This window comes from Salmo trutta, chromosome 27 (genome assembly GCF_901001165.1).
Source record: "Salmo trutta chromosome 27, fSalTru1.1, whole genome shotgun sequence".
Taxonomy (NCBI): Eukaryota; Metazoa; Chordata; class Actinopteri; order Salmoniformes; family Salmonidae; genus Salmo; species Salmo trutta.
Window position 1 is genome coordinate 33,152,738 of NC_042983.1, and position 23,932 is coordinate 33,176,669.

General features: G+C 43.6%; 1 protein-coding gene across 3 annotated transcripts in view; it reads left to right on the forward strand.

The window, feature by feature from the left end:
- The window catches only part of LOC115164918 (multiple C2 and transmembrane domain-containing protein 1-like), a 260,651-nt gene that overhangs the window by 91,982 nt on the left and 144,737 nt on the right, over positions 1–23,932 (forward strand). For all 3 annotated transcript variants that reach the window (XM_029717838.1, XM_029717841.1, XM_029717840.1), the window contains exon 2: positions 4,673–4,790. In XM_029717838.1, the coding sequence (XP_029573698.1) occupies positions 4,673–4,790 (118 nt within the window). The remainder of the gene's footprint in view (positions 1–4,672; positions 4,791–23,932) is intronic.

A 23,932-nucleotide genomic window follows, 5' to 3' on the forward strand; every position in this document is an offset into this window, starting at 1 on the left:
CACACACACACACACACACACACACACACACACACGCATACTGTTCCGTCCTATGCAATCCTGACACACACACCCTTTTCTGATGCAAATGCATTTCCATGGCACCTGGCTGCATGGAAACATAAAGTGTTTATCCAAATCAGCTGCCACATCCATCATACAGCTCAGTTTTCAACACCCATTACAGTCCCGTGAGGCTCAGTTGGTAGAGCATGGTGCTTGCAATGCCAGGGTTGTGGATTTGATGAAAATGAATGTGCTCTGGATAAATGTAAAAAATGACACTGTCCTGTCCAACAGCAGAGCTCAGCACCTCTCCATGCTAACCAGCTCAGTGTTAGCCAAGGGCTAAGGAAGCGTACAGTGACTCATTACGGTTATACGTTTTCCCCAGGCAGATTACATGGTTAAGAACAACTCCAGGCCATGCCGACTCCTAGTAAATGCAAAGTGGAGATGTGGTGACTGGTTTACTTTAGTTAACTTGGATCCTCATTAGCTGTTTCTCATGCAGCAGCTACTCTTCCTGGGGTCCAAATGGTGAGGTCAGCAGAGAGCTGAGCAGACTGCAGTGGCTGTGTGACTAGCTGACGGGGATTGTCATTAAGGGGGATTGTCATGAGTGGTTTAATAATGTTGAAAGCTGCTATGTAAAAAAGGAGGTGGTAACACAGAGTGGAAATTACCTGTCAGTGCCACTACCATGAGGAATGACGGTTTCATTCACTCAGTCCCCTCAAGGCCACACTACTTCATAATGCCTTTTATAAAGACAGTACTGGTATGAAGAATACCCCCCGCTAACTATGAGTTGATATCCTTAGTTAATATCTGGTGAGAGAATGAACTTCAGGAGCTATGTTAGGTATGTTGGTGCTCAGTGTGAAAGTATGCAGCCTGACCTGTATGGAAGTTCTCACCTGGCGTTCCACAAGGTTCGATTTTGGGTCCGCTACCGTTTTAGTTTATATATGTTACCCCTTGGCAGCGTTTGATTTTCAATGCTATGCAGACGATACACAACTTTACTTTTCTCTGTCACCAGAAGATTTTCGCTCCACGGATAAATGATTAGACTAATAGTGATTTAAATACTTGGATGGCTCACAGCTTCCTACAGCTAAATCAAGAGAAGACAGAGGTACTTTTTGTTGGAGCCAAAGCACAGAGAGAGAATCTGACCACACATTTTAATTCACGGGCAATAAAGATAAAACACAAGGTAAAAAACGTAGGTGTCCTTTTAAATTCTTAACTCAATTTCGAATCACACCAAAATATATTTTTTTCCAAGTGAGGAACATTGCCAAGGTGCGGCCGTTTCTCTCTCGGGCTGATACAGAGAGATTCATCCATTATTTGACTACTGTCTGGTCTACTCAAGAAAACCATTGGTCAACTGCAAAACATACAGAATGCTGCAGCACGGGTACTGACCAAGACCAGACAGAGAGCACACATTACACTGGTTTTAAAGTCTCTGCACTGGCTGCCTGTGAGTTTTACAATTAATTTTAAGATTATTCTGTTGGTTTTTAAACCAATCCACGATTGTGCACCCCAATACATGTCAGACATACTTTTAAGTTATGTACCCAGTAGGTCCCTCAGGTCCTCTGGCACTGGCCTTTTAACTATCCCAAAGCCTAGGACCAAGGCATGGAGAGAGAACGTTTAGTTACTGTGCCCCCAGCCTCTGGAATAGCCTGCCAGAGACCCTGAGGGGGCTGAAACTGTGAACATATTTAAAAGAGATCTTGAAAAACTTTTTTTAGTTTTGCTTTTCCTTAAGGTGATTTTTAGTTGTTGAGTTTTTGTTGTTCTTTTTTTTATTTTTATCTTATGTTTGTTGTGTAGTAAATATTTCAGCTTTTATTTTCATAGTTTCTTTATATTTTCCCCAGTGAAACACGTTGCATTGCAGTCCATGTCTGAAATGTGCTGTTTAAATAAAGCTTGATAAGAAGTAGTGATATGAGTGTGAATTCAAATATGTGAATACAAAACTTGCTATTCACTCAGTGTTTGAAAGATACCTTTTTTGTGCATGGTTGTGTGTGTGTGTGTGTGTGTGTGTGTGTGCGTGCGTGCGTGTGTGTGTGTGTGTGTGACGCATGACCCAACCCTTTCTTCAAGACCACATCCCAGAGAGCTAAAATGGAATGGTATTTTCTGGCAGCTGGCCCATGCTGTGGAATATCTTATTGAGTATTTACTCTCATCTCTCATACAGGATGAGTGAAACTCTCTCATCATAATTCCTTATTCATAAGGGATCAGGTCTACTCTTTTCTAAGCATTATGCAAAACATCAGCCTCTGACAGTAGATACATCTGCATCCCAATATACCCTATATTCCCTATTTAATACATAACCTTTGACAAGAGTATGGCCCCTGGTCAAAGGTAATACATCCATACTGTAGGGATGCAGACCTATAGTAAGGTTCGTTCTGGGTAACTGTGAGGTTCTATTTCAATAGGAAGGAGGGATGTTGGCAGAATCCTTATTTTTTGCCTACTGTCTAATAATTTCATTCAATTTGACGTCTGAATGTGATGATTTATACTAAGGGTGAAGAGGGCAGCTAGGTTTCAGTAGGGGTTTGTTAGGTAGCAGTCACGCTGGTTTCCTTCCTTGCCATGGAGCAGTATGCTCTCTCACCTGCTTACGCAAATTAAAATGTATTTGCTGAACTGTTGTTGACCTCTATGGTGTTTATGTTACAGTGATTATGCCTAGGCCTAGAAAACTTCAGCAGAATTCTTCTTGATACCATCATGCTGTTTCAATGTGTCTCCACACTCTGTTAAAGAGGAGTTTGCACAGAGCTTGCTATAACATGGCCAAAACTACTTTGTCATTCTGTATGCAAAACCATTTAATTGATTGTCTTATGCTATTCAAATGTTGTATGCCCCTTTTGTGTTTTTATTTGCGTATGGAAAAACAAAAACTTGGTCCACATTGATCCACAAATAAACGAGGATTCAGTTGGATTTTCCTTTTGAAAGCATTAGTTGAATTTCTTTTGTGTAGGCAAGCTTGCTCACTCTATCTCAACCTGTCATTGTCACTGAGCCCTACATTTCTCAAGAGCCAGCCAAGAAAGTCTCTACAGTTGTCAGTTTCACTTTGTTAATGAATTCTCAAATACACACAGGAATATTCAAAATTATTTTATTTGAATTCAGTTATTTTATTTCAGAAGTCATCCCACGAAGGCAGGTCTCACTAAGACATCTCTGTCCTATATCAGATATCCACAATCACTTCTACAGTATTTACATGAGATCAGTTGTCTGTTAGTTTGACCTGAACGACTGTGATATCAATGACTGTAAAACCCACCCTATTTTCTGTTTATTCACAATGTGTATCTGCCATCTTGAGCATTTGTCCTGGGCAGCGTACTGTATTTGTATATTATCTTGTGTAAAGAGCTCTGTTCATCCATACACTCTGAAATGACCATGCCATTCCACACAGGTGTGTGTGTACCCACCTTACATGCCCCTAGGTCATCCATCTCTGCCTCTCTCTCTCCTCTCTCTCTCTCTCTCTCCTTTTATCTCTCTCTCACTTTCTCTTTCTCTCTCTCTCCTTATCTCTCTCCTTGTCTCCTCTCTCTCTCTTTATCTCTCTCTTTCTGTTTCCTTTCTCTCTCTCTCTCTCTCTTTCTTAGATTGCTCCAGATATATTGTAACACCTGTATTTTTATCTAAGTTAGGACATGAGGTGAGGGTGTGAAAGATGTTCTGACTAAAATGCTCCTGTGTTCAATATGAGCTATCTCCTAGCAGACCTCCCAGCACGGTGTAGCCTTGGGGGAGCTGTGCCTGTGTCAAAACATCCAGCGACACAGGGTCAAACACAGGGTCTGGCTATAGGGACACAGGCACTTAATGTTTCCCCTAGACTTGATCTTAGTTATGGAACAAATGTCCCAAAAACAGCATCCAGCTCTGGAGACGCTACAGTCTAGTGATTGCCCAGTGATTGACTTATAATATACACTATATATACAGAAGTATGTGGACACCCCTTCAAATTAGTGGATTATAAAATTGAGCACACAGCTATGCAATCTCCATAGACAAACATTGGCAGTAGAATGGCCTCACTGAAGAGCTCAGTGACTTTCAACATGGCACCGTCATAGGATTCCACATTCCCAACAAGTCAGTTCGTCAAATTTCTGCCTTGCTAGAGCTGCCCTGGTCAACAGTAAATGCTCTTATTGTGAAGTGGAAATGTCTAGGAACAACAACGGCTCAGCCACGAAGTGGTAGGCCACACAAGCTCACAGAATGGGACCGCCAGGTTGTAACACTCACTACCGAGTTCCAAACTGCCTCTGGAAGCAACTTCAGCACAAGAACTGTTCGTTGGAAGCTTCATGAAATGGGTTTCCATGGCCGAACAGCCGAACACAAGCCTAAGATCACCATGCTCAATGCCAAGCGCCGGCTGGAGTGGTTTGCCCGACCTCGCTAATGCTCTTGTGGCTGAATGGAATCAAGTCCCTATAGCAATGTTCTAATATCTAGTGAAAAGCCTTGCCAGAAGGGTGGAGGGTACAGCAGCAAAGGGGGGACCAACTCCATTTTAACTACTTGTGTTGTAGTGGATGATTGTCTGGTTAACTTCTAGTTGTTGTGTTTCTTGCAGGGCATCAACATTGTGGGGCCAAGTAATGCTGAGACCGCCCCTCCTGCCAACCCAGGGATGTACCAACTGGACATCACTCTAAAGAGGGGACACAACCTTGCCATCAGGGACAGAGGAGGTATCTCTCTGTGGGATCCATCTCTCTTTTTCCCTCTATCTCTATTGCTCTGTGGGATACATCTCTCTCTTTCCCTCTATCTCTATCTCTCTGTGGGATCCATCTTTCTCCCTTTCTCTATCTCTCTGTGGGATCCATCTCTCTCTTTCCCGCTATCTCTCTGTGGGGTCCATCTCTCTTTCTCTATCTCTCTGTAGAATCCATCTCTCTCTTTCCCGCTATCTCTATCTCTTTGTGGGATCCATCTCTCTCTCTCTCTCTCTCTCTCTCTCTCTCTCTCTTTCTCTATCTCTCTGTGGGATCCATCTCTCTCTCTCTTTCTCTATCTCTCTGTGGGATCCATCTCTCTTTCTCTATCTCTCTGTGGGATCCATCTCTCTCTCTTTCTATCTCTATCTCTCTGTGGGATCCATCTCTCTCTCTCTATCTCTCTGTGGGATCCATCTCTCTTTCTCTATCTCTCTGTGGGATCCATCTCTCTTTCTCTATCTCTCTGTGGGATCCATCTCTCTCTCTCTATCTCTCTATCTCTCTGTGGGATCCATCTCTCTCTCTCTCTCTCTTTCTCTATCTCTCTGTGGGATCCATCTCTCTCTCTCTCTCTCTTTCTCTATCTCTCTGTGGGATCCATCTCTCTCTTTCCCTCTTTCTCTCTCTCTAGCTGCTCCTTAGTGGTGCAGCAGTCTAAGGCACTGCATCTCAGTGCTAGAGGTGTCACTACAGACCCTGGTTTGATTCCAGGCTGTATCACAACTGACCATAATTGGGAGCTGGGGTAGGCCGTCATTGTAGATAAGAGTTTGTTTTTAACTGGCATGCCTGGTTTCATAACAAATAAAAAAATTAACTCCCTGTGGGATCCATCTCTCTCTGTTTACCTCTTTCTCCATCTATCTGTGGGATTCATCTTTCTCTTTCCCTATTTCTCTCTCTCTCTGTAGGATCCATCTCTCTCAATTCGATTTCAATTTAAGTGGCTTTATTGGCATGGGAAACCCTCTTTCTCTTTCTTTCTCTGTGGGATCTATCACTCTCTCTCTCTCTTTCTCTATCTCTGTGGGTTCTACTTCTCTCTATTTGGATTTCTCTGTGGATATCCTCTCTTTCTTTATGGATTTTCTCTCTCCCTCTCTCTCTCTCTGTGGGTTCCATCACCCTCTATCTCTTTCACTCTCTGGATTCCATGTCTTTTTCTGTGAATTATCTCTCTCTCTCTCTCTCTCTCTCTCTCTCACACACACACACACACACACACACACACACACACACACACACACACACACACACACACACACACACACACACACACACACACTCTCTCTCTCTCTCACTCCCTGTATCTTTGTCTCTCTGTCTTGTAGACTGCTCATTAGGACTGCTAAAATAGGCCCTTCAACATCCAGCAGCAGAGGGCTATAATTGCAGCCTGTGTCTGGTGTGATGACTGTTAAAGTAACTGTCCAGTGAAAATGTCAATTTTAAAAGTTCATATTCTGTTAACTCATCACCCAACTAATTTTGTTGACTCATCTTATACTCATAATTGTGGCTAAAGCAAAAAAATAAAAATAAACTCTAAACAGACCGTTTAAAAAATGCTTGCTTTTTCACAATAGAAGATGATGGCCAATCAGTGTTCTACTCGCATGAATATTTTTAATGACAGGTACGCCCACACCATTTTGTTTTTGGGGTACGCCCACACGATTCCAACACAGAAAAGCATCTTTTTAATTAACACACTTAATTACACTTTTTGGGAAGAAAAAATATTCCACTCATATTGTAATTAATTATAGGTCATATTTCATACAAATCTGGAAATACTGGACAGTTACTTTAATGCAATGATCATAATGGGTGTTAGGGGAATGCAACCAAATGCACAGAGATGTCTGTCTGTGTATCAAAGAAATACAATACTTAGTTGTTGTATTTCTTACAGATTCTACAAGTCAATTTAACCTTTTTATAGGACCCCATTGAAAAGGAGGTTCTCCCTTTTCTCATAAGCTATGAAGGGATAGTAAAATGAAATAGCTCTTTATTATTTATGATCAGGCTCTTACTGAATCGAAAGAGGGAAAACCGATGTGATCTCTTACCAGGTCTCAGAAGCAGGACTTCTGTCCTCACAGGTGTTGAAACAGTAATACTCAGAGAGCAAAAGCTCCATGCTCCCCCCTAGGTGTCTGGCAGATCCATGTGGTGTCACTCTGTGGGACACCACATGGATCTATCTCAGTCCAGGCACGGATCATCAGTGTGTGTGCGTATGTGCGGGAGAGCGTTGGTCTATAGCCAGGGCACCAGCAAGAGTGCAGTCTATCTCAGAAACCAATGGGACCCCCTGACAAGAGGAGCAGATATACAGGAGGCCAAAATTCTCTTTTTCTCCTCACATAGAGCTCAGGCTATTAGACCTGTCATAGAGGGGAGAATGAGATCCTATTAGATCTGTCATAGAGGGGAGAATGAGATCCTATTAGATCTGTCATAGAGGGGAGAATGAGATCCTATACTAACAAATTCTTATTTTCAATGATGGCCTAGGAACAGTGGGTTAACTGCCTTGTTCAGAACAACAGATTTGTACCTTGTCAGCTCGGGGATTCAAACTTGCAACCTTTCGATTACTAGTCCAACGCTCTAACCACTAAGCTACACTGCCGCCCCTTACTTTAGACCAGAGCCCATAGGGTACCCTATTCCTTATATAGTGCACTACTTTTGACTAGAGCACTATGTAGGGAATAGGGTACCGTTTGAAACACAGCCAAGACTATAGTATCATGACCACTGGACCTGGTAGGACAGAGACCAGATCACCAGCTCTAAGTCTGATGTACTATAAACATGCTGAGGAAGTTAGAACAAGTAGGTTGGGTGTTTGTCTTAGTTTACTGTAGAGGAACAGTAATAGGATGCATAGACATGACACAGGTAATGTGAGTGTAGCTTCACAATTCATGCTTTTAAAAAAGTTTACAATTGAACCACAGAAGTTATTTGAGTATGTCTACTGTGAAAGCTTGTTTTCTGAATGGCGAGTCAGGGTGGGTGTAGCTTTGGTTCAGGTGTCATGTGATTGAAGAGGCTGTTCTCGCTGTATGCCCTTTATTAAATAAATACAAATTATGCACTTTAAAGGGCCAGGTGTGTGTGCCTGTGTGTGTGTATTTGTATGGTGTGTGTGCTGGGGAAATCCTCCACTCGGGGGGGGGGGGGGGCAGTTGACCCGTGATCGCAGGAGAGGAGATACCCTGTGTGCTCTGGAATAAATACATTATTCCAACCTCTATCTCTCTCTCTCCCTGGTCTCTCTGATTAAAACACAGACACAGCACACCTGTTCTTGTCTTCAAGTAGAATCAGAATATATGTATGAATGACAGCGCAATTAAGTACGCGTGTGTGTGTGTGTGCGTGCGTGCGTGTGTGCGTGCGTGTGTGTGTGTGTGTAGTTTAGCATTTTCCCAAGCGTTCCTCGTCTGCCTCTAAAAGCCCTGTGCCTTCTGAAGGTGACGATAAGACCAGTCAGTGTGTTTGTGTAATCTCACGTAACACAGCATAGCACACAGCCACCAATCCTATTACCTTTCTCCCCACTCTGTGGTCTCAATATGTTTGCATGTAATAACTAATAATTATGTAAACGTGACATTCCGTTGCTAATGGGAGACACTGATGTCTAGAATGCATCGTGAGAGAGTTGTTGAACTTTGTCTACTCCCTTTTGTGGTATTGTACACGGCCATGTTGACTCAAATAGACATCTGGCTTTATTGAATCTTCCTCTGCTGTTTGTTCTGCCTTGTCATTACCCTCAACTGAGGCATTACCCTTTTCAGATATCCTGCTATGTCATTATTTACTCTATTCCATACATCTTCAAATGCCATTTTATTTCTTTATTTTTCGTCAACTTGCGATACTATCTCTTTGATAGATGATTTGTTTTCTGTATTCATCCAGTGTCACCATGTCATGTTTCTAACCCAGGCAAAATATGCCAGAGCTACCACACGCTAAACTATACTTCTCTTCAATTGTGTGGATGTTGTTTTGTTTGTTGCTACTTTATCACTACTCTGGACGGTTCTGACTTAGAATATGTGGGCAACTACAAATACCTAGTTATCTGATTAGACTGTAAACTCTCCTTCCAGACTCATATTAAGCATCTCCAATCCAAAATTAAATCTAAAATCGTCTTCCTATTCGCAACAAAGCATCCTTCACTCATGCTGCCAAACATACTCTCCTAAAACTGACTATCCTACCGATCCTTGACATCGGCAATGTCATTTCCAAAATAGCCTCCAACACTCTTCACAGCAAATTGGATGCAGTCTATCACAGTGCCATCCATTTCGTCACCAAAGCCCCATATATTACCCACCACTGCGACCTGTATGCTCTCGTTGGCTGGCCCTCGCTTGATATTTGTCGCCAAACCCACTGGCCTCAGGTCATCTATAAGTCCTTGTTAGGTAATGCCCCGCCTTATCTCAGCTCAATGGTCACCATAGCAGCACCCACCCGTAGCACGTGCTCCAGCAGGTATATTTCACTGGTCACCCCCAAAGCAAATTCTTGCATTGGCCGCCTTTCCTTCCAGTTCTCTGCTGCCAATGACTGGAACAAATTGCAAAAATCACTGAAGCTGGAGACTCATATGTCCCTCACTAACTTTAAGCTTGCCCGAGCAGCTATCAGAGCAGCTTACAGATCACCTGTACATAGCCCATCTGTAAATAGCCCATCCAACTACCTCATCCCAATTTTGTTATTTATTTTATTTATATATACACTGCTCAAAAAAATAAAGGGAACACTTAAACAACAGATCCTAGATCTGAATGAAAGAAATAATCTTATTAAATACTTTTTTCTTTACATAGTTGAATGTGCTGACAACAAAATCACACAAAAATAATCAATGGAAATCCAATTTATCAACCCATGGAGTTCTGGATTTGGAGTCCCACTCAAAATGAAAGTGGAAAACCACACTACAGGCTGATCCAACTTTGATGTAATGTCCTTAAAACAAGTCAAAATGAGGCCCAGTAGTGTGTGGCCTCCATGTGCCTGTATGACCTCCCTACAACGCCTGGGCATGCTCCTGATGAGGTGGCGGATGGTCTCCTGAGGGATCTCCTCCCAGACCTGGACTAAAGCATCCGCCAACTCCTGGACAGTCTGTGGTGCAACGTGGCATTGGTGGATGGAGCGAGACATGATGTCCCAGATGTGCTCAATTGGAATCAGGTCTGGGGAACGGGTGGGCCAGTCCATAGCATCAATGCCTTCCTCTTGCAGGAACTGCTGACACACTCCAGCCACATGAGGTCTAGCATTGTCTTGCATTAGGAGGAACCCAGGGCAAACCGCACCAGCATATGGTCTCCCAAGGGGTCTGAGGATCTCATCTCGGTACCTAATGGCAGTCAGGCTACCTCTGGCGAGCACATGGAGGGCTGTGCGGCCCCCAAAGAAATGCCACCCCACACCATGACTGACCCACCGCCAAACCGGTCATGCTGGAGGATGTTGCAGGCAGCAGAACGTTCTCCACGGCGTCTCCAGACTCTGTCACGTGCTCAGTGTGAACCTGCTTTCATCTGTGAAGAGCACAGGGCGCCAGTGGTGAATTTGCCAATCTTGGTGTTCTCTGGCAAATGCCAAACGTCCTGCACAGTGTTGGGCTGTAAGCACAACCCCCACCTGTGGATGTCGGGCCCTCATACCACCCTCATGGAATCTGTTTCTGACCGTTTGGGCAGACACATGCACATTTGTGGCCTGCTGGAGGTCATTTTGCAGGGCTCTGGCAGTGCTTCTCCTGCTCCTCCTTGCACAAAGGCGGAGGTAGCAGTCCTGCTGCTGGGTTGTTGCCCTCCTACGGCCTCCTCCACGTCTCCTGATTTACTGGCCTGTCTCCTGGTAGCGCCTCCATGCTCTAGACACTACGCTGACAGACACAGCAAACCTTCTTGCCACAGCTCGCATTGATGTGCCATCCTGGATGAGCTGCACTACCTGAGCCACTTGTGTGGGTTGTAGACTCCGTCTCATGCTACCACTAGAGTGAAAGCACCGCCAGCATTCAAAAACATCAGCCAAGAAGCATAGGAACTGAGAAGTGGTCTGTGGTCTCCACCTGCAGAACCACTCCTTTATTGGGGGTGTCTTGCTTATTGCCTATAATTTCCACCTGTTGTCTATTCCATTTGCACAACAGCATGTGACATTTATTGTCAATCAATGTTGCTTCCTAAGTGGACAGTTTGATTTCACAGAAGTGTGATTGACTTGGAGTTACATTGTGTTGTTTAAGTGTTCCCTTTATTTTTTTGAGCAGTATATATATATTTATTTTTTTATATCTTTTTTTGCTCCTTTGCACCCCAGTATCTCTACTTGCACGTTCATCTTCTGCACATCTTTTTCACCACTACGGCCTTTTTATTGCCTTACCTCCCTAATCTTACTTCATTTGCACACACAGTATATAGATTTTTCTATAGTGTTATTGACTGTATGTTTGTTTATCCCATGTGTAACTCTGTGTTGTTGTTTGTGTCACACTGCTTTGCTTTCTCTAGGCCAGGTCGCAGTTGTAAATGAGAACTTGTTCTCAACTGGCCTACTTGGTTAAATAAAGGTGAAATAAAATAAATTCAAATCGATGACAAACTATTAACCACACGTCTCTATCATTCGCGCTCTCTCCATCCCTCTATCTCTCCATCTCCCATTCTCTCCATCCCTAAGGCTGATAATTAAGGAGGCGATTTGTGAGTTGGAGAACAGGGGGAAAATTTGTGGTCAGTATCTCTCCTGAGTGTGTGTCTAATAGAATACTCTTCAGAACATCTATTTGGCGGCAGGTAGCCTCGGTTAGGGCAATGGGCCAGTAACTGAAAGGTGACAAGTCTGTCATTGTGCCCTTGAGCAAGGCACTTAACCCTAATTGACCTCACTCCCTGCGGGCATCTCACATGGAGTTGGGATATGCAAGAAACTCATTTCCATTACACACAAGTGTCTAACAGGCCAAATATAAGCCCCCCCAAAATTATTATTATTATTATTATTATAGATAATCCTACATTTAGTAGTCTCACTGGGTAGGAGTTGGCAAAGTTCACATTTGTAGTAAAAGACAGAGGTTTGGTGTGAGTCGGTTGAGCACAGAGATATGTCATTTTAAGCTGTTGAGCATATTAGAATGAGACTAGTTTCTGAATAATGTTGTGTGAAATGACATGACCACTCCTCACACTGACTACAGGCCAGAGCTCTGTTCCATGACAGCTTTGGGTGTCAAGAGCAGGTGGCAAGAAATCTCCTCAATAACTCTACAATTCAAATCAAATCAAAGTTTATTGTTTGCGTACACAGATTTGCAGATGTAATTTTTTTTATTGATTTTCTTCTTAATGCATTTGAGCCAATCAGTTGTGTTGTGACAAGGTAGGGGTAGCCCTATTTGGTAAAAGAACAAGTCCATATTATGGACTTGGTCCGTAAGAGCAGCTCAAATTAACATGAAGGTCAGTCAACCCGGAACATTTTAAGAACTTTGAACGTTTCTTTAAGTGCAGTCGCCGCAAAAACCATCAAGCGCTATGATGAAACTGGCTCTCATGAGGACCGCCACAGGAAAGGAAGACCCAGAGTTACCTCTGCTGCAGAGTATATTGTTGCTCTTTAATTATTTGTTATTTGTTATTTTGTATTTTTAAATGTTTTACATCAGTTTATTTTAGAAACTACTTTCTTAACACTTGTTTTTCTTAAAACTGCATTGTTGGTTAAGGGATTGTAAGTAAGCATTTCACTGTAAGGTCTACACCTGTTGTATTCAGCGCATGTGACAAAATACAATTTTATTTGATAAGTTCATTAGAGTTAACTGCACCTCAGATTGCAGCCCAAATAAATGCTTCACAGAGTTCAAGTAACAGACACATCTCAACATTAACTGTTAAGAGGAGACTGCATGAATCAGGCCTTCATGGTCGAATTGCTGCAAAGAAACCACTTCTAAAGGACACCAATAAGAAGAAGAGACTTGCTTGGGCCAAGAAATATGAGCAATGGACATTAGACCAGTGGAAATCTGTTCTTTGGTCTGATGAGTCCAATTTGAGATTTTTGGTTCCAACTGCTGTGTCTTTGTGAGATGCAGAGTAGGTGAACAGATGATCTCTGCATGTGTGTTTCCCACCATGAATCATGGAGGAGGAGGTGTTATGGTGTGGGGGTGCTTTTCTGGTGACACTGTCTGTGATTTATTTAGAATTCAAGGCACACTTAACCAGCATGGCTTCCACAGCGTTCTGCAGCAATATGCCATCCCATCTGGTTCGTGCTTAGTGGGACTGTCATTTGTTTTTCAACAGGACAATGACCCAACACACCTCCAGGCTGTGTAAGGGCTATTTGACCAAGGAGAGTGATAGAGTGATGTATCAGATGACCTGGCCTCCACAATCCCCCGACCTCAACCCATTTGACATGGTTTGGGATTAATTAGACTGCAGAGTGAAGGAAAAGCAGCCAACAAGTGCTCAGCATATGTGGGAACTCCTTCAAGACTGTTGGAAAAGCATTCCTTTGATGTCTTCACAATTATTCTACTATGTAGAAAGTAGTAAAAATAAAGAAAAACCCTTGAACGAGTAGGTGTGTCCAAACTTTTGACTGGTACTGTGTATACATATGATGGTGTGGAAAGACAGTATGGACAGTATATGATTAGAAAAGGTGTGTACAGCAATAGTTATATAGGATGAGCCATAACTACAATACAGCATATACAGTGCATTCGGAAGTATTCAGTCCCTTTCTATTTTTTCACATTTTGTTACATTACAGCCTTATTCTAAAATTGATTAAATACATTTTTTTTCCTTATCAATCTACACACAATACCCCATAATACCCCATAATGACAAAGACAAACCAGGTTTTTATAAATTTTAGCAAATTTATGATATATAAAAAACAAAAAATACCTTAATTACTGTACATTAGTATTCAGACCCTTTGCTATGGGAGTTGAAATTGAGCTCAAGTGCATCCTGTTTCCATTGATCATCCTTAAGATGTTTCCACAACTTGATTGGAGTCCACATGTGGTTAATTCAAGTAATTGGAAATTATTTGGAAAGGCACACACCTGTCTATATAAGGTCCCACAGTTGACAGTGCATTTCAGAGCGAAAACCAAGCCATGAGGTCGAAGGAATTGCCCGTAGAGCTCAGAGACAGGATTGTGTCGAGGCACAGATGTGGGGAAGGGTACCAACATATGTCTGCAGCATTGAAGGTCCCCAAGAACACAGTGGCCTCCATAATTATTAAATGGAAGAAGTTTGGAACCATCAAGACTCTTCCTAGAGCAATCCGCCTGTCACGCCCTGACCCTTGTAAGAGGTCATTTTCCATAGTAGAGTGGTCAGGGCGTGACAGGTGGGTGTTTTGGGTGGTTTTGGTTTTCTGTTTCTATGTGGGGTTTTTTAGATTTCTATTTCTATGTTTTTGTTTTCTATGTTTTGGCCAGGTATGGTTTCCAATCAGAGGCAGCTGTCTATCATTGTCTCTGATTGGAAGCCATACTTAGGCAGCCTGTTTTTCATGTGTGGGTGTGGGTAGTTGTTTTCCGTTTAGTCAAGTGTACCTTACGGAACTGTTGTCGGTCGTTTGTTGAAGTGTTGAAGTGTTTTTTCATTAAAGAAAAGAATGAGCACTATACACGCTGCGCCTTGGTCTCCTTTAGACGATCCACGTTACACCGCCCAGGCAATCTAAGCAATCGGGGGAGAAGGGCCTTGGTCAGGGAGATGACCAAAAACCCAATGGCTACTCTGACAGCTCTAGAGTTCCTCTGTGGAGATTGAAGAACCTTCCAGAAGGACAACCATCTCTGCAACACTCTACCAATCAGGCCTTTATGGTAGAGTGGCCATACGGAAGCCATTCCTCAGTAAAAGGCACATGCCAGCCCGCTTGGAGTTTCCAAAAGTACTCTCAGACCATGAGAAACAAGATTTTATGGTCTGATGAAACCAAGATTGAACTCTTTGGCCTGAATGCCAAGTGTCACGTCTGGAGGAAACCTGGCACCGTCCCTACAATGAAGCATGGTGGTTGCAGCATCATGCTGTGGGGATGTTTTTCAGCAGCAGGGACTGCGAGACTAGTCATGATCGAGGGAAAGATGAACAGAGAATGTACAGAGAGATCCTTGATGAAAACCTGCTCCAGAGCGCTCAGGACCTCAGACTGGGGTGAAGGTTCACCTTCCAACAGGACAACGACCCTAAGCACACAGCCAAGACAATGCAGGAGTGGCTTTGGGACAAGTCTCTGAATGTGTTTGAGTGGCCCAGCCAGAGCCTGGACTTGAACCCAATCAAACATCTCTGGAGAGACCTGAAAATAGCTTTTCAGCGACCTTCCCCATCCAACCTGACAGAGCTTGAGAGGATCTGCAGAGAAGAATGTGAAAAACTCCCCAAATACAGGTGTGCCAAGCTTGTAGCGTCATACCCAAGAAGACTCGGGTCTGTAATCGCTGCCAAAGGTGCTTCAACAAAGTACTGAGTAAAGGGCCTGAATACTTACGTAAATAAAGTATTTCTGTTTTTTATTTGTTATAAATGTGAAAACATTTCTAAAAACCTATTTTCAGTTTGTCATTATCGGGTATTGTGTGTAGATTGATGAGCGAAAATAAGGCTGTAACGTAACAACATTTTGAAAAAAATCAATGGGTCTGAATACTTTCCGAATGCATTGTACATAAAAAGTGTGTAAAATGTCTATGTAAGTACATAGGGCAGCAGTCTCTAAGGTCAAGGGTAGAGTACCGGGTGGTAGCTGGCTACAACATTGACTAAGGTTCAGGGCAGGGTACGGGGCAGAGGCCAGCTAGTGATGACTGTTTTACAGTCTGATGGCCTGGATATAGAAGCTGTTTTTCAGTCACTCGGTCACAGCTTTGATCCACCTGTACTGTCTCCGCCTTCTAGATGGTAGCTGGGTGTACAAGCCGTGGTTGGGTGACTGAGGTCCTTGATGATCTTGTTGGCCTTCCTGTGACACCTTGTGCAGTAGATGTCCTGGAGGGCAGGCATTGTGCCCCCGGTAATGTGTTAGGCTGACCACAGTAACAGCTGAGAATGTGATGAGACAAAAGAGTTGGTGCAAAAAGGGTCAATGCAGAATGTCCGGGAAGCTATTGGTTACCTACTTAACTAACTATTTACCAGTCTTCTGGCTTGGGGGTAAAAGCTGTTCAGGGTCCTGTTGGTTCCTGATTTGGTGCATCAGTATCGCTTGCCGTGCAGTAGCAGAGAGAATAGTCTATGACTTGGGTGGCTTGAGTCTGACAATTGTTTGGGCCTTCTTCTGACATTGCCTGGTATAGAGGTCCTGGACGGCAAGGAGCTTGGCCACAGTGATGTACTGGGCCGCACGCACTACCCTCTGTATCGCCTTGCCAAGCAGTTGCCATGCCAAGAGAAGATGCAGCCAATCAAGATGCTCTCAATGGTGCAGCTGTTGAACTTTTTGAGGATCTGAGGGCCCATGTCAAATCTTTTCAGCTTCCTGAGGTGGAACAGGCATTGTCATGCCCTTTTCACGACTGTGTTGGTGTGTGTGGAGCATGATAATTCTTTAATGTTGTGGACACCAAGGAACTTGAAGCTTCCAGCCTGCTCCACTATAGCCCCGTCAATGTGAATGGGGGCGTGCTCAGCCCTCTGTTTCCTGTATTCCATGATCAGCTTTGTCTTGCTGATGTTCAGGGAGAGGTTGTTGTCCTGGCAGGTGATATGGTCCTTAGCTAGCCTCTCAAAGCATTTCATGATGAAAGCTCCTTTGTTTTGTTGACATTGATGGAGAGCTTATTTTCCTGGAACCCCTCAACCACTCAAATGAGAACTTGTTCTCAACTAGCCTACCTGGTTAAATAAAGGTGAAAAAAAACAGGGCTCTCACCTTCTTACTGTAGGCTGTCTCGTCATTGTTGGTCATCAGGTCAACCACTGTTGTGTCATCAGCAAGCTTAACTATTGAGTTGGAGACGTGTGTGGCCAAGCAGTCATGTGTGAACAGGGAGTACAGGAGGGGGCTGAGCACCCCTGTGTTGAGGATCAGAGTGGCGGAGGTGTTGCCTACCATCACCATTTGAGGTCGGCCCGTCAGGTAGTCCAGGACCCAGATGCACAGGGAGGGGTTCAGACCCAGGACCCTGAGCTTAGTGATGAGCTTGTAGAGCACTATGGTGTTGACGGCTGAGCTGTAGTTGATGAACAGCATTATTTCATAGGTATTTCTCTTGTCCAGGTGGGATACAGCAGTGTACAGTGCAATGGCAAATTATCTGTTGGGGCATTGTAGTGGGTTTAGGGTGTTGAGTAAGGTGGAGGTGATATGGTCCTTAACTATCCTCTCAAAGCACTTCATGATGACAGAAGTGAGTACTACGGGGTGATAGTCATTTAGTTCAGTTAGCTTTGCTTTCTTGAGTACAGGAGTGGGGATAACAGACTGGGATATGGAGAGATTGAATATGTCCATAAACACTCCAGCCAGATGGTCTGTACATGCCGAGACTCGTCTTGGGAAGCCACCTTGGCCGGCAGTCTTGTGAGGGTTAATATGCTTAAATTACTTAAGTAGCCCATGGAGAATGAGAGCACACAGTCCTCAGTGTTGTTTTCTTTCTAAGCGGGCGAAGAAGGTGCCATCTATCAACTGTTGTTGGTTTGGATAAGTTCTAATTGTCACAGTGGGAACAACATCCTCTATGCACTTCCTGATGAACCCAGTCACAGTGGGAACAACATCCTCTATGCACTTTCTGATGAACCCAGTCACAGTGGGAACAACATCCTCTATGCACTTCCTGATGAACCCAGTCACAGTGGGAACAACATCCTCTATGCACTTCCTGATGAACCCAGTCACAGTGGGAACAACATCCTCTATGCACTTCTTGATGAACCCAGTCACAGTGGGAACAACATCCTCTATGCACTTCCTGATGAACCCAGTCGCAGTGGGAACAACATCCTCTATGCACTTCCTGATGAACACAGTCACAGTGGGAACAACATCTTCTATGCACTTCCTGATGAACCCAGTCACAGTGGGAACAACATCCTCTATGCACTTCTTGATGAACCCAGTCACAGTGGGAACAACATCCTCTATGCACTTCCTGATGAGGAAGCATTTCGCTACACCCACGATAACATCTGCTAAATATGTGTATGTGACCAATACAATTTGATTTGATTTGAGCCCAGTCACCACGTCAGTGTATACATCGATACTATTCTTAGAGGCGACCCGGAACATTTCCCAGTCCCCGTAATCAAAACAATCTTGAAGCATAGATTCCAATTGGTCAGACCAACGTTGAACAGTCCTTACCACACAAGCTTCCTGTTTAAGTTTCTGCCTGTAGGTGTGGAGGAGAAGGATAGAGGCGTGATCTGATTTACCAAAGGGATGGCAGGAGTGTGCCTTGTAGCTGTCCTGGCAGGGAGAGTAGCAATGATCCAGGGTTCGTGTAGCACAGGAGATGTCTTGATAGAATTGCGCTAGCGTTGTGCTCAGATTTCCTTTGTTAAAGTCCCCAGCTGATAGAGAGAGAGAGAGAGAGAGAGAGACAGAAGGAGAGAGATAAGGAGAAAGAGAGAGAGGAGACAGAAGGAGAGAGAAAAAGAGAGAGCGAGAGAGAGAGAGACGGAGAGACAGAGAGACAGAGAAAAATGTATTTATTTTAATGAGTGTCTGTGTCATTACCATAGTACTGATTTGAATACAGCGCTCTGGCTATGAGTCAGTACTCACTGTGTCCTCTTAGATACATGTTAAAGAGATGTGTATGAGGAAGGGGGTGATATACGCCATGCATGGGTTCTCCTCTGTATACAGTATGTGGAGGTGAAACGTTAATGAGGTTATAACAGGAAATGGAATAAAGATGCAGCTGTCACGCCTGCTCCCGCTCTTCCCCCCTGGCACTCGAGGGCACCAGGCTGCCCTGCATTACGCACTCCTGCCAACTTAATTTACGCACTCCTGCCTTGCCCCGTCACGCTCATCAGCGATATTGGACTCACCTGGACTCACTCAATCACCCGTTTATTACCTCCCCTATATTTGTCAGTTCCCCAGCTCTGTTCCCCGCTGCTGCATTGATTGTTATTTGTTTGTGTTACCCGTGTGCTGACGTTGTTCTTGTCTCGTTCCATATTAAATGTTTGACTCCCCGTACCTGCTTCGCCTCTAAAGTGCCATCCCTGTGACAGCAGCATGAAGTGAAACCATCGCTTGCTGTGTCAGGATGTTGCAGGATGGAAAACACCACCACTAGCGTGTGTGCCTGTGTGGTTTCAACGATGATGTGTTGGCCTGCTGCCAGAACAGGAAGCTTGGTCTCACTAAGCACTAGACATGGTGTGTGTCCTCCGCCCATTTTGATTGTCATTGCCAGCCCCACATGTCCACCTTGAGGGCCATAACAGCACTACAGGGATATCCAAGCCCCAAGACAACTTCAAATCACTCTTTACTACCAAGCCATTACATCAGCATAAATGGTCCCCTCACTTCAAATGTCCATCCTTTTAATAGCATCTCAATGCTGCAGGAACCAGTTTATCAGATCTTATCAAATCTATTACTAAGGCCATTTTAACAATAGCAATACTGATACTATAAATCCAATAGTTGCCATTTAGTGGGTATGCAGTAACAGAAAATAGAGGAAAATCTTTGGCCAGGTTTAGGTACTCTCACTGAGGGATTTGTGTGGGTTGGAGAACAGCCATACATATATCTGTGGGTTGGAGTAATGATAATGAAGTGTATATGTGTGTTAATGAAATAGTTCCCATGTGGAGTACACATACATCCCCCTATTGCACAGTGCAGGGAGATGGGCAGTTTGCAGGCAGGGAATGGGAGACACCGCATGCCCACACCGCAGTCATCAATCTAACGCGTGGACCTAGGGCTGTCGCTGCCTGCCAGGGCATCTATTCTGGAGTGATGGGTTTTAAGACTGGGCCGTTGACCAGATCTCACCACTTTTTCTTTATAGCCGATGAAAGGCCCCAGTGAGCTGCAGCCTGATTTCAGCAGAATTCTTTAAAATAACACAGCCCTGACAGGCAATCTGACCATCAGACCATGGCACGCCCGCCTGGGCCTCATAGCCGGAGAGGAGTATTGGAAATGGTTGTGTTTGGTGTGAATTATTTTGTGAGGTTTTGTGATTTATCCGACTTAACTCTCCCGTGCTCAAAATGACCTCTCTCAGACCACAAAACTTCACAAAAGTAAATATGATTGATTGGAAAGATTACTAAGCTAGGCTAAGGTTTATTGCATTTAACAGCTGCCATGGTGATAGAAGTGATCCAATACGCTAAACTAGTCGGACATTATGTTTTGAGCTCCAGATCTGTTGGCCTGGTCTGCACTAATGATGTGTATTAACCCTGTATTGCTGATGGTATGTAATGGCCAATGAAAGGCTTTGAAGCCACCGGTCGCAATACTGGCACTCCACAGATGAAGCAGTCCTCCATAGGAATGAATGGAATTCCACATTATTTCAAATGTTTCAAGGACAAAATGAAATGTATTTAGGTATTTATTTGTTATAAGGGGGACAGTAACATTAGTTCTCTCCCCCTAAAATATTTGAAGGAATATGTTTTAATTTATTTGATTATTTTCATGTTCAGATCACTTAATATAATTTAAAAGTATGTATTAAGGTGTCAATATACTCGTCAACAACAAATGTAGATATTAATACATCTATTTATATATCTTGCAATTGAAAAGGACTACCAAAGTGGCTGTGTGGTGGCCTCAAAACAGCACCCCCTGTCAGTCATCTAGGATTAATACATAGGATTGGTCTGCACCCTGACCATTACACAAACACAAACTCATCCATTTGATTTTCTGTGATTTTCTGTAGAGTGAGGTAACACATCTCCCAGGGTTGTCCTTAGAGAATGATGTTCTGGGTTTGGATAGTATGCAGACTTGTTGTGTTTGCATTATTCAATATTACATTATACTCTAGACCCCTCAAAATTAACTTTGTACCTCAAAGCCCCCATTGTTCCCAACTAAGCAGGGACTGATTTAGACCTTGCACACCAGCTGGGTGCAATTCATTATCAGGTAGAGCAGAAAACCAGCGGTCTCCAGACCTCGTAAGGTAAGAGTTGAATATCCCTGCTCTAGACAGTAACATATCTTCTCTGTCGTTGTGGTAATGGTAGCAGGTGTCCGTCATGCATTATTCATGGTAGTAGGCTACTGTATACTATTCATAGACATCTTGATGAACACAGCTTCTTTTACTCCCATGGGTCTCTGTTTCTGCTTTCTCTCTCTCTCTCTGTCTCTCTCTCTCTCGCTCTGCCTCTCTCGCTCTGCCTCTCTCGCTCTGCCTCTCTCGCTCTGCCTCTCTCGCTCTGCCTCTCTCGCTCTGCCTCTCTCGCTCTGCCTCTCTCGCTCTGCCTCTCTCGCTCTGCCTCTCTCGCTCTGCCTCTCTCGCTCTGCCTCTCTCTCTCTCAGTAGTTATTGTTGCATACCTTAGAGGACATCCAGTGCTTCCCACCAGTGGTGATAATAACGCATTATAACACAGCAGATTATCCCCGTCTTCTCTTTCCCCTCCAATTAATTTTGAAGCAGTCATAGGATATATCAAATATAAAAAATACAAATAAAAAAATACAATAAAAACAACAAGTAGCAAAGAATATTTCCAAGTCAGGAGACAGGGTAAGGGCAGTTTCATAGTTAAAGTGCAAGTGCTAAGTGAAATTAACATTTTGTTAAGTTGCAGAATTGCATTCGGAATAATCCCGTTAGGTAGTCTGTACCTGCGGCCAGAGAGAAAGAGCTGGAATTCGGGGTGGAACGAGTCAACCACTATTTTATTTGCCTTCTGGAGGGCTCTGCTCAGGTAGAGTGATGACAGTTCTTACTGTTGCTGCCTCAGGATTTTTCCACAAGTCCAGACTTCTTTGCCAAACCTATTTTTCCATGCAACCTTGATATTCTTAAACCAACAGGTCAAGCAGTAGGACAGAATGCTTTCAATGTATAAGGACACAAGGCGAGACCCAGGAGGCAGATGGTAGAGCTCCGATATTTACTATAACAAAGGGAGTAGGCAAAGCCAGGTTGGGGACAGGTGAGAGTTCGTTAACCAGGTCAGAGTCCAAACAGTACCAGACGATGGGCAGTCTCGAGGTCAGACAAGGTAGGGGTCAGAAACCAGATCCGAGTCCAAAACAGTACAAGGGGATAGGCAGGCTGGTAGTCAGAACAGGCAGAGTGGTCAGGCAGGCGGGTTTGGAGTCAGGACAGGGCAAGGGTCGAAACCGGGAGGACTAGAAACAAACAGAGACTGGGAAAAATAGGAGCAAGGAAAACCGCTGGTTGACTTGGCAAACAAGACGAACTGGCACAGAGAGACAGGAAACACAGGGATATATACACCAGGGATAATAAGCGACATCTGGAGGGGGTGGAGACAATCACAAGGACAGGTGAACCAGATCAGGGTGTGACACAATGAATGATTTATAAAAGAATCATGATGGTTAGATCAACATTAAAGTGCAGTTTCCGTAGTACAGTCTCTGTTGGCCTTTCTTTAAAATAGTGTCGGTAAATTGATCCCAGGACAGCTTGTTGTAAATGACTAGTTCAAGATATTTGTACTCCTCCACTATTTCGATGGGCTCACCTTTTTATCAGTGATGGTGTGTGCATGGTAGTGTTCCTTGAAAGTCAATCACCATGTCCTTTGTTTTTTTATTTACTTTTAGATGGGACGACTCACAGCAGACTGTAAAATCATTCAGAGCCAGTCCGTGCTCCGTCTCATCCCCTTCGAAGAGACTGACCAAAGCAGTATCGTCAGCATATTAGATCAAGTGGCGCCCTAGGAACTAGCTCCGGCAGTTGTCTATACAATATGTATGTCACGGCTGTCGAAAGAAGAAGACCAAAGTGCAGCGTGGTTGTAGTTCCACATTTTATTAAATCCGTGAAACTTTGCAATACATAAATAACTGAATTAACAAAACAAACCGTGACACAGAGAGAAACAAACACTACTCAAAATATAATAACCCACAAAACCCAGGAAGAAAAACCCCTACTTAAATATGATCTCCAATTAGAGACAACGAGGACCAGCTGCCTCCAATTGGAGATCAACCCCAAAAACAACAACATAGAAATAGAAACCTAGAACTTAAACCTAGAAATACAAAACATAGAAAAACACAAAACACCCCCTGTCACACCCTGACCTACTCTACCATAGAAAATAACCTCTTACTATGGTCAGGACGTGACAATGTATAGTACTGGTGAAAGAACACTGCCCTGTGGGGTTCCAACTGAAGTAGTGTGCACCTCAGAGAGTGTGTTGCTAACTCGTACCTGCTGAAACCTATCAGTTAGGAAGTTGGTGATCCATGTGATAAGCATAGCATAAAGTCCGAAGTCTCCTCTGTCTGTTCGCGAGGACAAACGGATTGATTGTGTTAAATGCCGAGGAGAAATCTGTGAACGTGATACGCACATGGGTTTTACTGCCCTCCAAATGCATGTACACCAGATGTAAGAGCGAGAGGATGTTCTTTTCTTCTTTCCGACTGGTATGCAAATTGGAGGGGGTCAACAGCGTGTCTGGTGGTGTTGATGATGTATTCCTTGATGATCTTTTCAAGAGATTTAATCAGGAGAGAGGTCAGAGCGACAGTTCTGTAATCATTTGATGCAGATGGATGAGAGGTTTTTGGGACAGGTACAAGAATCAATTTTTTCCATAGAGATGGAATTTCCCGTGTATTCCCGTGTTTTATTGCTATCTATCTGCACTGTCAGTCCCTCTATTTCCTTTCTTAATATGAATTATTTTTACTTAAATTGCTTTTGTTTTAAAGATGAGTATTGAATTGCATGGCCTCTAAAGGCACATTTAAAAATGTCCCATACAATAAGTTATTCTGTCCTGGTTAAAAACGAGTTGTCATCCATTAGGCTTTGATTAATCA